This window comes from Rana temporaria, chromosome 2 (assembly GCF_905171775.1).
Source record: "Rana temporaria chromosome 2, aRanTem1.1, whole genome shotgun sequence".
Taxonomy (NCBI): Eukaryota; Metazoa; Chordata; class Amphibia; order Anura; family Ranidae; genus Rana; species Rana temporaria.
This window is the reverse complement of record NC_053490.1, coordinates 272,950,026-272,965,112: the sequence shown is the minus strand read 5'-3', so window position 1 is coordinate 272,965,112 and position 15,087 is coordinate 272,950,026. Positions and strand designations below refer to the sequence as shown.

The 15,087-nt window shown below is 47.8% G+C and overlaps 1 protein-coding gene across 1 annotated transcript in view; it reads left to right on the top strand.

Moving 5' to 3' along the window:
* Positions 1–15,087, top strand: part of LOC120928279 (S100P-binding protein-like) — a 51,848-nt gene that overhangs the window by 2,458 nt on the left and 34,303 nt on the right. Inside the window, exon 2 of the mRNA XM_040339379.1 lies at positions 3,281–3,299. Coding sequence (XP_040195313.1) covers positions 3,281–3,299 — 19 coding nt within the window. The remainder of the gene's footprint in view (positions 1–3,280; positions 3,300–15,087) is intronic.

The window sequence follows — 15,087 nt, the reverse complement described above, 5'->3', positions numbered from 1 at the left end:
AAAAAAACCCCTACATAGCATACTAGTTCATTATGTAGTACTTACCTGTGATCAAAACCCCCGCAGCTCTCCTTGTTCGCCTCCTCCCACACCACCATCTCTCCCGGAGTGACTTCCGGGTATCGCTACTCCGGCGATGTGACTGGCCGGAGCAGCAATGACGTCACTGCCGCACGTGCGTGCGGGAGCCACCACTGACGGCACGATGCCGTTAGCGCGTGCAGGCGCACTGAGTGTGCCGCTACTGTCTTTCTTGGACATATCTCCTTAACCGTGTAGGTTAAGGAGATATTTCTTGGACCTACAGGTAAGCCATATTAATCTAGGCTTACCTGTAGGTCAAAGTGGTCTGTACTTCACATAAACGGCCAGGTGTTCCTTTCCTCGTTCTGATTGGAGGTTCAGGAACGTCCCTCAGAACGAGTGCTCGCATCGCAACCACGAGGCACGCTTTCTAAGTCCAGGGCCTCCTCTCCTAATCCAGGGTCTTTGCCACACTAACCCTTTTCTAGTCCAGGACCTCCTCTGCACCCCAATACTTCCTAGTCCAGGGCCTCCTCTGCACCCCAATACTTCCTAGTCCAGGGCCTTCTGCACACAAACCCTTCTTTTTGTCCTAATAAATGCCTTCCAGTTCCACAAAGGCTCTCCCATGCTGAAGTGTCACTCTGGAATGCCTTTCTATAGCGCTGGCGGGTGGGAGGAGCAGAGTGATTTAGTGCTAGTGTGCCTATTCAGTCTCCCTCCTATTTGGCAAACTATGCAGAGGGGCACCGCCTGTCCATTAAACTTGACCGGGCGGCAGAGACACCCTTAGGCCCCTTTCACACTGGGGCGGGAGGTGTAGTGGCGGTAAAGCGGCGCTATTCGGCCGCTAGCAGGGTGGTTTTACCCCCGCTAGCGGCCGAGAAAGGGTTAGAACTGCCCGCAATGCGCCTCTGCAGAGGCACGATGCTGGCCGGATAGCCGCGCTGTCCCATTGATTTCAAAGGGCGGGAGCGGTATACACACTGCTCCAAGGACTAGCGGGACTTTTTTCCCTGTGTCTTTCACACTGGAGAAACAGCAGCAGCCATTTAGGGTCGGTTTGCCAGCGCTAAGGGGTATTAGAGCAGCGCTTCCCATAGCGGATTGGGGTGATGGAACCCCTGTGGGGGGCTTCCCTAAATCCGTCACCTGGGGCGTGTGACCCCCTGGGGACACCCCCGAGAATATAACGTTAGTCACAGGGAATTGTGGGCTTCCTCTGCTCAGCCTCCCACCAGCAGCACCCAATACTCAGGCAATGTGGCCTGTGTCATAGCTGTCACCACATCCCATCCACAATACCTCAGACAAGCAGCATGGAGAGCAGGAGGCCCTATCACAGAATAGAAGAACCTTCTGGTACTTCCATAGGACTTGGCAGCCCCACACCTCCCTCCATCACTACAGACTGTTGCCCACTACATAAAACACAAGTCACATCTGATCAGATAGAAGGGAGAGGCGCCCTTTCATTCTGCCTCAGATCGTCTCCTCTCCTGTGTGGCTCACGTGTGTCCAGCTGATCACCCAGTTCCTAGCTGTGGTGGATTGCGGTCAGGCGTTCACATCGATGCATTCGGCAGTCAGCTAAGCCAGCCTGCTCGCGCTCCTTGGCCTGAGTAGGTGCGCGTGCACATGAAAAGTTCCAGGGGAGCATGCAGAGCAGGTAACGGTGGGACGTTGGTGCAGAGTGAGGGACCCGTTATGTCGTTGTAGTAGAAGTCTTGGATAGAGGCGGCGGTTAGAAAAGCGGCGGTGTCCTCCCCGGAGTGTCCTGTTTCGTTTCTCCCTCAGTCTTGTGTATTGGAGCTCAGTGCTCACTCTATATACTTGTTGTGGCGTCTTCGTCCTGCGGGTACTTCGCAGGTAAATGTACGTGGTCCGTCGGTTCCATGACTCTGGCCTCAGGCCTACTTTATGTACCGGAACTAACCGTCTCCCAGCACTCGCCTCTCATGTCTGCGTGTTGGAGAAATGCTCTCTTCTTATGATACCCATGGGGTGGGAACTTTCACCGAACTTTCACCGACTTGACCAACTACAGATAATGGCAGCACTTGTTTATTAGAATGGAGAGGGATTAGAACCCCTCTCATGTTTTTATTACAGAACCGTTCTAATAGGAGCGAAAAAGGTTCTTGTACTACTTCGGGGGCGACTCGGGGGGATTTGCATTGACTTCTATACAGAAGTCATTTTAGAAGTCGTCTTCAGGTCGCCTGGCCGAGTCGCCCCCGAAGTCGTGCCGCCCCAGTGTGAACCGGCTTTAACATGGGCAAATGTTGTCAGCTATTATTGATTTGTAAGGGATAGTCCCATGTTTTGAAGCTATATTATCCTCTTTTCTTCAGTACTGACTATTTAGAATGTGAATTTGATTATTACTAGTTATTGATAATATCTCTAAGACCAGCCATAGACGGAGCGAAAAGTCTCATGCTTACAAGAAAGAAACTTGCTCAGTTCCCCCAGCGACACACTGACAGAGGAATCCCTCCTGCAGAGCTATTGTGTTCTCTCAGCAGGGGAAGCCGTCTCTGCTGGGAGAACACAATCGCATGTAAAATCTGATATGCTGGTTGTACCCAAGTCTTGTCGATCGATGTACATTCCGCCTGCCTACACATGGTTCGAACCATCTATGGCCGGCTTAAAGGGTTTGTAAAGGAATTTTTTTTTTTTTATCTTAATAGCTTCCTTTACCTTAATGCAGTGCTGTTTTCATGTCCTCGTTGTTCGTTTTTGCTCTCAAGTTGCTGTAATTCTTCTCTGATCTCCACACTTCCTGGTTGTCTGTTTCCTGATAACCACAGTACTGGGAGCTTTCTCTTTGTGGTCACTAACTTCAAGGAGGTGTGATTACTATGTGTCTAAAACCCCACAGCACCAATCAGTTTCGTTTTCCAAACCATCACTGCCCTGTATTGGCTCTGTGGCTCTGTACATCACAGAAGCAGGAAACAACACTAGAAACTGCAGGTACATTATATGATTGATTTTGATCTATTTTTAATCATTTTTAAAAGGAATTAGTTAACTATTATGTCTCTATACCCTGTAAACAGTCATTTCAGCAAAAAAAAAATGTTTTCCTTTAAGTTGTAACAGGTCTGGAAGCTGATTTATTTATTTTTTAGTGAAACGCCAGTTCTGTTTTTATTTTTAGTTCCCCAGTTTTTCAAGTTCTGTTTACCGGCTCCATTGCTGTCTCTGACTTCCTGCTCGGTCTAGCATTGGTGACTGTACTAGCTAGAAGACTGCAAGAAAGAAAGGTATGTAATGTATTTTAAATAAAAAAACTACTGTAAGGGACAGTCCTAGGTTTTGAGGGCATATTATCTTCTTTTGCAATATTGACTTTTGGTACCAAGAAATTATTTTCAGAATGTGATTTTGATTATTACTGGTTAACTGTTATTGTTTTGCTTTTTAAAGTAGAAATTCAGTTTTAATTTTTTATTTAATTTTTTCACCTTTTTTTAGTTCCCCCTTTTTCTTTTAAAGTTGTATTTACCCTCTCCATGCTGTCTGACTTTCTCCTCGGTCCCGCACCAGCAGTCCGGTAGCAGAGATGACAGTCTTCTCATTCTGCTCAGTTCCTGTGAGCCCTGCAGCCCAGCCTGTTATTTACACATCTTCCAGGGGTGCGTTATCGCAACAGTTCTTAGAACTTTAGGATAGGGGAATGGGCATTCTTCCAGGACTGAGTGACGCTCATGTAATTACATGTGAGCCCACTCAGGCCTTGAAGAGTCCCCTGCTGCTGAACAAGGAAAAGGAAACTGTGGCAACATCACTGCACTGCCTAGAATGCAGGAAGAAAAGGTATGTAATGGCATATTTTAAAGGAAAAGTTCACCTTTGGGAACATGTTACACCAGTGTTTAGGGTGGAGCATGTAACATGTTGCCACAACTGCAACCTCTTGGGGAGCCAAATGCCTTGTGTGACAGCAGTATGGGGAGAAGTTCCCCCTACCAACTGTCGCTTTTTGAAAACGGCATGGCAGTTCGGGGCTCCATCCTGCGTCATTCATTCAAGTACCGACATCCTTTGAGGCCATCGGCTTGTAGTTTTCAGTGAACTACCACAGCACTGTTGAACACTCTGGTAGTTAATTGATTCTTCATGTCCATACTAGGTACAGGCAGACAGCTTACACTGATGGGCTGCAGTAGTCCTGCATGGTACCAGCAGCGATTTGCTGATCCCTGGTGCAATTGCTTTCCAGTCTCCAAAAAAAAGTAAACGGACAGCAATAAAATGTGCATTATATAATATATACTCAAAAAAATGAAAGGAACACTTTGATCAGATCTCAACGGGCAAAAATCTCATGCTGGATATCTATACTGATATGGCCTGGGTAATGTGTTAGGAATGAAAGGATGGCACATCATTTGATGGAAATGAAAATTATCCACGTACAGAGGGCTGAATTCAAAGACACCCTGAAAAAATTATGCAGCAAACTAGTTAATTTTGCTGACATTTCATTGCAACAACTCAAAATGGTCCTCAGTAGTTTGTAGTGGTGCAACGGATCGTCACTGTTCCATGATCCGAACGGGTCACCCCATTTGGATCGGCACACCACACGATCCGCGGAGCGCTCCTCAGCCATAGGAAAGTCCCCGGCTTCGGCCTAGCTCCAGGGGGGCGACCATCTTGCTCCACCCCAGTGAAAACAGTGTGCTTGCCAGTGCACAGCGTGACACTCCTCAGCGCGCTGACTACAGACCCGGGACCACCGACTGCAGACATGTGGAGACAGTATCTGCGAGATCTGCACCTGCCGGTAGGAGAGACACCATCACCCGGGGACCCCCAGTGACACCAGCGAGTAGGTGGGGACCCCCAGTGACACCAGCGAGGAGGTGGGGACCCCCAGTGACACCAGAGTAATGATAGTGATTAGGGGGCAAGCGGACATCTTGTTACACCCAAGAGAGTTTTAGATGCAGTTATTTACAACACAAATCGGAGCTTATATGCTTAAATACAGAATATGTAAATCTGACAGACTGTTTACATGTTAAATTTTAAAACTCACATACTTGCTAATGTGACAGAACACCTCTGATTTTCATATTTAACTAAATGTGAAAATCCGAGGTGTTCTGTCACATTAGCAGGCATGTAAGGTTTGCTGCGGCTTTTAAAATTTAACATGTAAACAGTCCGTCAGATTTACATATTCTGTATTTAAGCACATAAGCTCCGTTTTTTGTGTTGAAAATAACTGAATCTAAAACTCCGTTGGGTGTAACAAGATTAGTCTTTTTTTTTTTTATATATATATATATTTTTTGCTGATCCAAAAAATGATCCGATCCGTGACTCCGATCCGTGACTCCGATCCGAGGATCGATCTGATCCGTGAGTGTTTTGATCCGTTGCACCCCTAGTAGTTTGTATGGCCCCCAAGTTCTTGTATGCATGCCTGATAACATCAGAGCATGCTCCTAATGAGACGACAGATGGTGTCCTGGGGTATTTCCTCCCAGGTCTGGACCAGGGCATCACTGAGCTCCTGAACAGACTGAGGTGCAACCTGGCGGCACCGGATGGACCGAAACATATTGTCCCAGGCAGGGTTTGACAAATTTGCTTGGAATCTAGGAGCCAGCTAAAAAAGTTAGGAGCCAGAAAACGCACCCCGTCCCGACGAGCTTGCGTGCAGAAGCGAACACATACGTGAGCAGCGCCCGCATATGTAAACGGTGTTCAAACCACATGTGTGAGGTATCGCCGCGATTGGTAGAGCGAGAGCAATAATTCTAGCCCTAGACCTCCTCTGTAACTCAAAACATGCAACCTGTAGTTTTTTTTAAATGTCGCCTATGAAGATTTTAAAGGGTAAAATTTTGGCGGCATTCCACGAGCGGAGCGCTTTTTGGGGGGGTTCTAATTAGAGGGAAGAAGATGGCAGTGAAAATAGTGAAAAATGACATTAGAATTGCTGTTTAACTTGTAATGCTTGACTTGTAATACCAACGGCCACCACCAGATGGCGCCAGCTCACAAAAGCCAAGCCAAGCCAAGCCGCCAGGACACTGGCGACTGGGATTTGTCGAGCCCTGTCCCAGAGGTGTTCTTTTGGATTTAGGTCAGATGAGCATGGGGGCCATTCAGTGGTATCAATTTCTTCATCCTCCAGGAGCTGGCTGCATGCTCTCGCCACATGAGGCCGGGCATTGTTGTGCACCAGGCAGAACCCAGGAGCACTGCACCAGCGTAGTGTCTGACAATGGGTCCAAGGATGTTATCCCGATGCCTATTGGCAGTCAGGGTGCCATTGTGTAGCCTGTAGTGGTCTGAGTGAGTGAGAAACTTATATAGCACAACACATGCGAACTGAATCGCCTCTGGGCGCTTGGTATCCATTCCCTGGGCCCTCAGAAGAGATGGGTCTTGATCTTTCTCCTGAAAGGCCTGATGATTCACCTCCAATCAGATGTTGGTTGGTAGAGCGTTCCATAGTCTGGGTCCTTGGACTGCAAATCTTCGTTCTCCTTTGGACTTGTATCTGGAGTAGATTTTGGTTGGTGGATCGCAGAATGCGATTGGTGTTGTGAGCTTTTAGTTTCTCGCATAGATATTGGGGGGGGGGGGGCATTTCCCAGAATACACTTATGCGTTAGACAGAGTGCTTCTGTGCGTCCCTCCATGGATATGCTGCCCCAGACCATCACTGACCCACCACCAAACCGGCCATGCTGAACGATGTTACAGGCAGCATAAAGTTCTCCACGGCTTCTTCAGACCCTTTCACGTCTGTCACATATGCTCAGGGTGAACCTGCTCTCATCTGTGAAAAGCCTGGGGCACCAATGGCGTACCTGCCAATTCTGGTGTTCAATGGAAAATGCCAATCGAGCTCCACAGTGTTCCGGCAGTGAGCACAGAGCACACTAGAGGACGTCGGGCCCTCGGGCCACCCCCATGAAGTCTGTTTCTCCTACGCCTTCCAGGACGGCACACCAGAGAGATAAGGGCTCCTCCCACAGGAAACACAATCAATTGACAAGTTTGTTATAAGTTCCCACCCCTCCCCTTGCTCCTCAGTATTTTGATTGTGTTTCTCCCGAACACAGCGGCACGTTTGTTGTTTTATATTACCTGGAGACGGTGAGGTCGAAGGGTACCCCTGTTGAGGCAGGTTCAGGGAGGCCGGGGAGAGCTGAACTGACCTGTTGGCTTCGGTCGCTCACAGGTCGCCACAAAGACAGGCATGGACGCTCTGAGCTGTGGTGAAAAAGCCATCGTCCCTCTGCACAAAAATCCGCCACGCTGCTAACTCTTCTTCCTGGGGGGGTTTGCAGAGGAGCATTGCGCTCCAGACCTCGTTCGGAGGTACAGGAAGCGCGTCACCGGAGAGTGGGCGTTCCCTACACGGCAACCCGGAAGTGACGCTTCGGCGTGGAGCGGTGGGGTCGGCGGCGGATAAACCCTGCGAACAGGTACCGGCAAGCCAAGGACCCAGTCAACCTCCTCATGATGGAAGAGGAAGGGAAGACTAGCGCTGCGGCTACAAAATCCAGATCGGGGGTCGGTGAGTACAGTCCCTCCTGGAAAGGGAGAAAAGGGGAGAGTGAGAGTTCCTGAGTCGCAGGATGCAGCTGGTAACGGCTGCCTTCCTCGTTCTCTCTCTCTTTTCTCCCTAGTACAGCCTGCAGCTCTGAAGTGGGAAGAAATAACATGGTTGTTTTTATTATGTTCCCTCTCTAACAGAATCTCCCGGTGAAACCCAGGGGGCCTCTGCTCAATCCTCAGCATCTGCTAGTGGTAGTTCCTCTAAAAAATGTGGAAACTGTAAAGATAAACTCCCAAAATCCTATACCAAACCCTTCTGCCACAAGTGTATTAACCAGTTGGCTGGGAAGGAGGCAGCTGCCATGATGAAAGATTTTCTCTTGTCAATGCAGTCTGAAATGTTGGCCACGGTTAGAGCTTTCAGGGAGACAGCTACACAAGCAGCCACAGGCCCTAGCACAGAGGAACCGGCCCCTAGAGAGACTTTGATTTCTCAGGGAAGGCTAGTTGCAGGACCCAGTACCCCTTTCCTATCCTCCCAGGTCTTTTCTCATGATCTGGAGGAAGAGGAAAGTGAGGTCATGAGCCAGGTCACTAGACATAGCTCAGAGGGTGAGGAGGATAGAGACTCGGTCATGTCTCAGGAAGAAGGAAAATTGAAAAGATTCCTCTTCTCAGCAGAGGATGTGGACAGTCTCCTTCAGGCAATCTATGCCACTGAAGAGATTCCAGAGGTTCCTAAAACGACCTCTGCACAGGATAAGGTGTATAGGGGACTCAGTGAAACGCAGGATAGAGTCTTCCCTCTCCACCAATCTCTAAAAGAAATAATCCTACAAGAATGGAAATATCCAGAAAGGAGACTGACCACTCAGAAAACCTGGAAACGGAAGTACCCGTTCACCCAATCAGTTGGGGAAGCTTTCTTTAAACTTCCAAAACTGGATGCGGCCCTGTCTCAGGTCACTAAACAGTCAGACCTCTCATTTGAAGATGCTGGCAGTATTAAAGATCTAATGGATCGTAGGGCCGAATCACTCCTAAGAAAAGCATGGGAGGCTAACACAGCTTCTATGGCCCCAGCATTAGCTGCGACCTGTGTAGCCAGGAATGCAGACCTATGGGTAGAGAAACTGGCAGAACACCTCGGCCAGTTTACAGAGTCAGAGGAAATCTTGGGGTCTCTATCTTTGATAGGAAAAGCTGTCGCATACTTGGCAGATGCCGCTTTGGAAACTGCCAAAGCTTCAGCCAAAACAGCGGCCTTGATTAACTCGTCCAGGCGAGCTATCTGGGTTAAAGCCTGGGATGGGGATGTCACATCAAAGGGAAAACTGTGTGGACTCCCTTTCCAGGGTTCACTTCTGTTTGGCCAAGGATTGGATGATGTCCTAGCTAGGTCTTCAGAAAAGGGAAAGAAATTCCCTGTGAAACCTAAGAAAGATGGGTTTAAGAAGACTTTTCGAGGCCCCCAGGGGCAGAACAAGCAGAAGTATAAAAGAGAACCCAATAGGCGCTGGTTTTATGGCAAAGGGAACAAAAAGAATAACTTGCTCTTTCCCTCCGCCAAGGCTGAGGCTAAACAGACCAAGTGACGCCAAGGTCAAGGTAGGGGGGAGGTTGTCCCAGTTTGTACAACTGTGGGAAAATATTTCAGACAGTCCCTACATACACAGGCTTATAAGGGATGGGTTCCGCCTGGAATTTGTCACCTTTCCCCCCCCTATGATCACCCTCACGCAGCTCCCCAAGGATACCCTAAAAAGAAGGGCCCTCTTGGAGGGGGTTCAGGAATTGGCAGAGCAACTAGTAATAACACCAGTGCCAGTGGAACAGCAGTACCGGGGGTTCTATTCCCACGTGTTTTTGGTTCGGAAACCATCAGGAAAATTCCGCCTGATAGTAAACCTGAAAAAACTAAACGGATTTTTAGAACAGAAGAAGTTTTCCATGGAGAGTATTTACTCAGTAAGAAAGAACCTCATGAAGGAAACCTACATGACAACCATAGACCTGAAAGACGCCTATTTGCACGTGCCAATTCACGTGGACCATCAGGCCTTTTTGAGGTTTGCGGTGGTGGTAGGGGAGGAAATCTTTCATTGGCAGTTCAGGGCGCTACCCTTCGGCCTAACCTCCAGCCCCAGAATCTTTACAAAGATACTGGCAGAGGCAGTAGCCTTCCTACATCTTCAAGGGATATGCCTTATACCATACCTGGACGATCTACTGATCTCCGGTCAGACAGAGTCACAGGTTCAGAGGGATACCAACAGGGTGATGGAGTTTTTAGAAAGCCTAGGCTGGATTATCAATTTAGAGAAATCCTCCCTCATACCAGAGCAGGTAAAAAGTTTCCTGGGCTACACTATAGACTCCAGGCTTCAGACGCTCTTCCTACCAGAGGAAAAAATAAAAAAATTAACGTCAGCAGCAGAGAATCTGGTGAGATTCCCCAGACTTCCCAGGAGGTCGGTTATGAGAGTCCTAGGCTTAATGTCGGCATCCATACCAGCAGTAGTCTGGTCCCAATTACATGCAAGGATGCTCCATTTTTTCTTTCTGTCCTCTTGGGACAAGAAGAAGGAATCCCTGGATCAGGAGATTTTACTCACCCCTCAGGTCCTGTCATCCCTAGAGTGGTGGACCAGTCACCAAAACCTAAGGGAAGGTCGACCTTGGGCACAATGGGATCCGGTAAAATTGACTACGGATGCCAGCACATGGGGGTGGGGTGCCCACATGGGGGGGAAAAAAGCCCAAGGAAGATGGTGCTACCTCCTGGCTCATCAATCTTCCAATACCAGGGAGCTCAGAGCAGTAGGAGAAGCCCTGAGGGCCTTCCAACAAGATGTCACAGACAGGGAGGTCCAGGTGAGCTCAGACAACGCTACAGTAGTGGCCTACCTGAATCACCAAGGCGGTACCAGATCCGGTCCCCTATTGGAACTAACCATGAAAATTCTGGGTTGGGCAGAGAAAAATGTCACCTCCATCTCAGCCATACATATAAAGGGGACAGACAACATAGAAGCGGACTTCCTCAGCCGCCAACAATTAAGACAGGGGGAATGGGAATTGAGTCCCGAGGTCTTTCAGGCCCTAGTTCTTCAGTTTGGCGAACCAGACATAGACCTGTTCGCGAACCGGAAGAACAGGAAAGTGAACAGGTACTTCTCAGCCTCGGTAGAACGGGATTCCGAGGGCCTGGACGCGCTGTCCCAGAACTGGCACTTCAGAATGGCCTACGCTTTCCCACCCCTGGCGCTAATTCCGCGGGTACTCCAGAAAGTCAGCAAGTCCCCCGGTCAGGTCCTCCTTATTGCCCCATGGTGGCCAAGGAGGACATGGTTTGCGAATCTGAGGTTCATGTCAGTAGCAGAGCCTCTGAGACTCCCAGCCAGGACAGATCTTCTCAGACAAGGTCCAGTGTTTCACTCGAGACCAGAGTTCTTTCAGCTAACAGCCTGGTTAGTGAGCGCCAGATTCTGAAACAAAAAGGTTGTTCAGAAAAGGTGATTGATACTCTCCTTACAAGTAGAAAGCCGGTCACCAGAAAGATCTACTTAAAGATATGGAAAACTTTCCAGACCTGGAGTAGAAAAAGACAAAAGTCTTCCCAGTCGGTTCCGGTTATCCTGGATTTTCTCCAGGATGGAGCAGACGCTGGACTTAAGGTTAGCACCCTGCGAGTACAGGTAGCTGCCCTCTCCGTGTACCTGGATAAAAGATTAGCGAAGGACGACCTAGTTAAGAGATTCTTACTAGCTAGGGAAAGAATGTCCCCCGTCCTTAAAAGCTTCTGTCCACCATGGGACCTTACTAGGGTATTAGAGTCATTATCTATGCCCCCTTTTGAACCTTTAGAGAAAGTTTCCCTTAGGTTCCTTACGTTAAAATTAACTTTTTTGTTGGCTATTACTACAGCCAGGAGGGTGGGAGATCTGCAAGCTCTGTCCATGAAAGAGCCCTTTCTTAGGGTGCAACCAGACAGGGTCACTCTTAGGGCAGATCCCTTATACCTACCTAAAGTAGCATCCTTACTCAACAGGACGCAAGAAATGATATTGCCGTCCTTTTGTTCAGAACCAAAGAACGAGAAGGAGTTTAAGTTTCACTGTTTGGACGTAAGAAGATGTCTTCTTATATATTTAGAGAGAACCAAAAGTTTCAGGAAATCTAACCATCTCCTAATCCTTTATGGTGGAGTCAGGAAGGGATTACAGGCCTCAAGGCCATCAGTCTCAAAATGGATTAGAGAAGCTATTACAGAGGCTTATCAGTGTGCAGGAGAACCAGCTCCACTTAATATCAAAGCTCATTCAACCAGATCTCTGGCGACATCTTGGGCGGAGAGAGCAGGTGCCTCCTGGGACCAGATCCGTAGTGCGGCTACCTGGTCAAGTCATCACACCTTCCTGAAACACTACCGTGTAGAATTGTTGTCACAGCAAGACCTGGCTTTCGGTCGGAAGGTCCTCCAAGCTGTGGTCCCACCCTGAGGTAGGCCTGAGGTCCTTTTATATCCTCTCTGGTGTGCCGTCCTGGAAGGCGTAGGAGAAAACCTACGTTAGATCTACCGGTAACGGTATTTCTACGAGCCTTCCAGGACGGCAGGCCTACTACCCACCCTATGTGAAGAAAGGTAAGCTATATGCTAAATGGTAAGTACCGATGGGGTGCCCCTTGTGAACCAGTTCAAGATTACTTTATTAAATACTGAGGAGCAAGGGGAGGGGTGGGAACTTATAACAAACTTGTCAATTGATTGTGTTTCCTGTGGGAGGAGCCCTTATCTCTCTGGTGTGCCGTCCTGGAAGGCTCGTAGAAATACCGTTACCGGTAGATCTAACGTAGGTTTTCTGATTGTTTGGTCAGAGACATTCACACCAGTGGCCTGCTGGAGTTCATTTTTGTAGGGCTCTGGCAGTGCTCATCCTGTTCCTCCTTGCACAAAGGAGCAGATACCGGTCCTGCTGATGGGTTAAGGACCTTCTATGGCTCTGTCCAGGTCTACTAGAGTAACTGTCTGTCTCCTGGAATCTCCTCCATGCTCTTGAGACTGTGCTGGGAGACACGGCAAACCTTCTGGCAATGACACGTATTGATGTGCCATCCTGGAGGAGTTGGACTGCCTGTGCAACCTTTATAGGATCCAAGTATCGCCTTGTGCTACCAGTAGTGACACTGACCCTAGCTAAATGCAAAACTAGTGAAAAACAGTCAGAAAAGATGAGTAGAGAAAAAAACCTGAAAAAACATTCCTGTTTTAGAGGTCGTCTCATTGTTGCCCATCTTGTGCACCTGTTGTTAATCAGTTTCAGCTGCTTTGCTGTTAATTGAAATTAACAACCCCTCTGTATACACCGCCCCCCCCCCCCCCGCTACTTAACTGACCAGATCAATATCCCAGGAGTTCTGATTCAAAAGTGTTCCTTTTTAATTTTAGTGTGTATATATAAAATGCACATTTTATGAGAGAGAGAGATATTTTAAAGTTGCAGTTATACTTAAAATAATAAAAAAAAAATACTGGTGGGCCTCTAGAGCTTCACGATTCTGGGAAAAATGAGAATCGCGATTCTTTTGTATAAAATGAAGCTCACAATTCTCAAAAATGTATTTATTTAAAGTTATTTTCAACACAATCGCTGAAATTACTCTTTAATTAGGAATATGATCTTTTCCCAGTGATTTTCCAGGACAGCTAACTGATTCGCTCCACCTTCTACAGGAAACAAAATACCAAAGGCATCTCCCTCACCCTCAGTTTCATTGCGTTTCCAATCCAGGTCTGGTGTTCTGTCCCCTTTTAACTAAAAGTACAACTAAATGCTAAACTTTTTATTTAGTTTTGGCTAGAGTGGACAAAGATTAAAAACGTCTGACAGTTTTTATTGCTTTCTGTGCCCCCATTAGGGAGTTTCATCCCATTTGTCCTGTTTAACATTTAGCATTAAAGGTGAAAGTAAAAGAAAATCCCACATTTTGGGCTGTCCCCAGAAAAGTAATAGAGAGGAAATCTTCCAATGAGGACACTAGTTCTGAAGGCCTGGGGATCCCTGAGGGATTCTCTTAATTTGCAGGGATTTCCTCTCGCTTTCTGTTTTTGGATATGGGACCGGAAGAAAAGGTAAATCTCCCCAGTGTAGCACAAACTGCGTGTGGTGTGAACTGTAATGGGCCGTACACACGACCGAACATGTCTGCTGAAACTGGTCCGCGGACCAGTTTCAGCAGACATGTTCGGTCGTGTGTAGGCCCGAGCGGGCAGGATTCCAGCAAAAATTTGCCCGCCGGGCCTTTTTCCAGCGGGCAAATATTTCTGGGCTTGTTTTAAAACAGCCCGCTGAAATCCTGCCCGCTCGGACATGTTCGGTCGTCTGTACAGACCTACCGTACATGTCCGAGCGCCCGCCATCCCTCGCATGCGTCGAATGACTTTGACGCATGCGTGGAAGCATTGAACTGGCAGGGCCGCCCACGTCGCCGCGTCATCGTCGCGGTGACGGCGTGGACACGCCCCACATGTTGTTTACGCGCAGATTTCTGTATGATGGTGAGTACAGCCACCATACAGAAATCCCCGGGCAGACATGTACGGTGAAAACGGTCCGACGGACCGGTTTCATCGTACATGTTTGCTCGTCTGTACCCGGCCTTAGCAAAAACTGATCTGGAACGTATGAGTGCATTTTTGTGGTGTGAACTGGCCCTAAAAATCTATGCACAGTGTTTAACATGTATTCCAATGGCTCTAGATCACACCAGTGCAGTCAGTTCCAGTCAGTTTCTGGTGTAGAAACTGACCGGGAACTGACTGCATTGGTGTGAACTAGAGCAATTGGAATACATGGAAAACACTGTGCACTGGCCCTTAGAGTCCAGGTGGCGGCTTTATTGGCATTGGAGGTCCAATTAGCAGAAGATACCTAAACAAAAGGCTTCTGATAGCTAGACAGCAGTTTACACCTACACCATCCTTTTTTTTTTTTTTTTTTTTTTTTTTTTGGTGTTTTGACTCCCTGGGATTTGTCCTTGGTCTTGAATGCCTTAATTAGAGAACCAGAAGCAGACTCAGGGAGGGGGTGCTTTGTACCCCCTTCTGGGCACTAGCTGCTTCAAACCTGGTGAGAAACGCCTCAAGGACAGCCGACATTGCCTCAACAGATGCGGCAGGGGGATTAAAGTATAACTCGGGCATTATTGGGGCAGAAACACCAGGTTCAGGTTCCATATTGCCCCACCGCTGTGTACTGTGCTGTGTAAGGCAGAACAACCCACCGATACTTTTTTTTTTTTTTTTTTTTTTTATCACATGTGTCAGTTTTTTTTTTTTTTTAATCTTTAACAATTTGTTTTTATTTTTTTACAATTTTTCTTCATTTATAATGCTTTCTTTTTTTTAATCGGGTGAAGCATCGGGAGCATTTGCCCGAGTACAAGTACTCGGGCAAATGCTTGGTACCGATACTAGTATCGGTATCGGGACAACCCTACCCTTTGACCTTTAGAGTTATATCC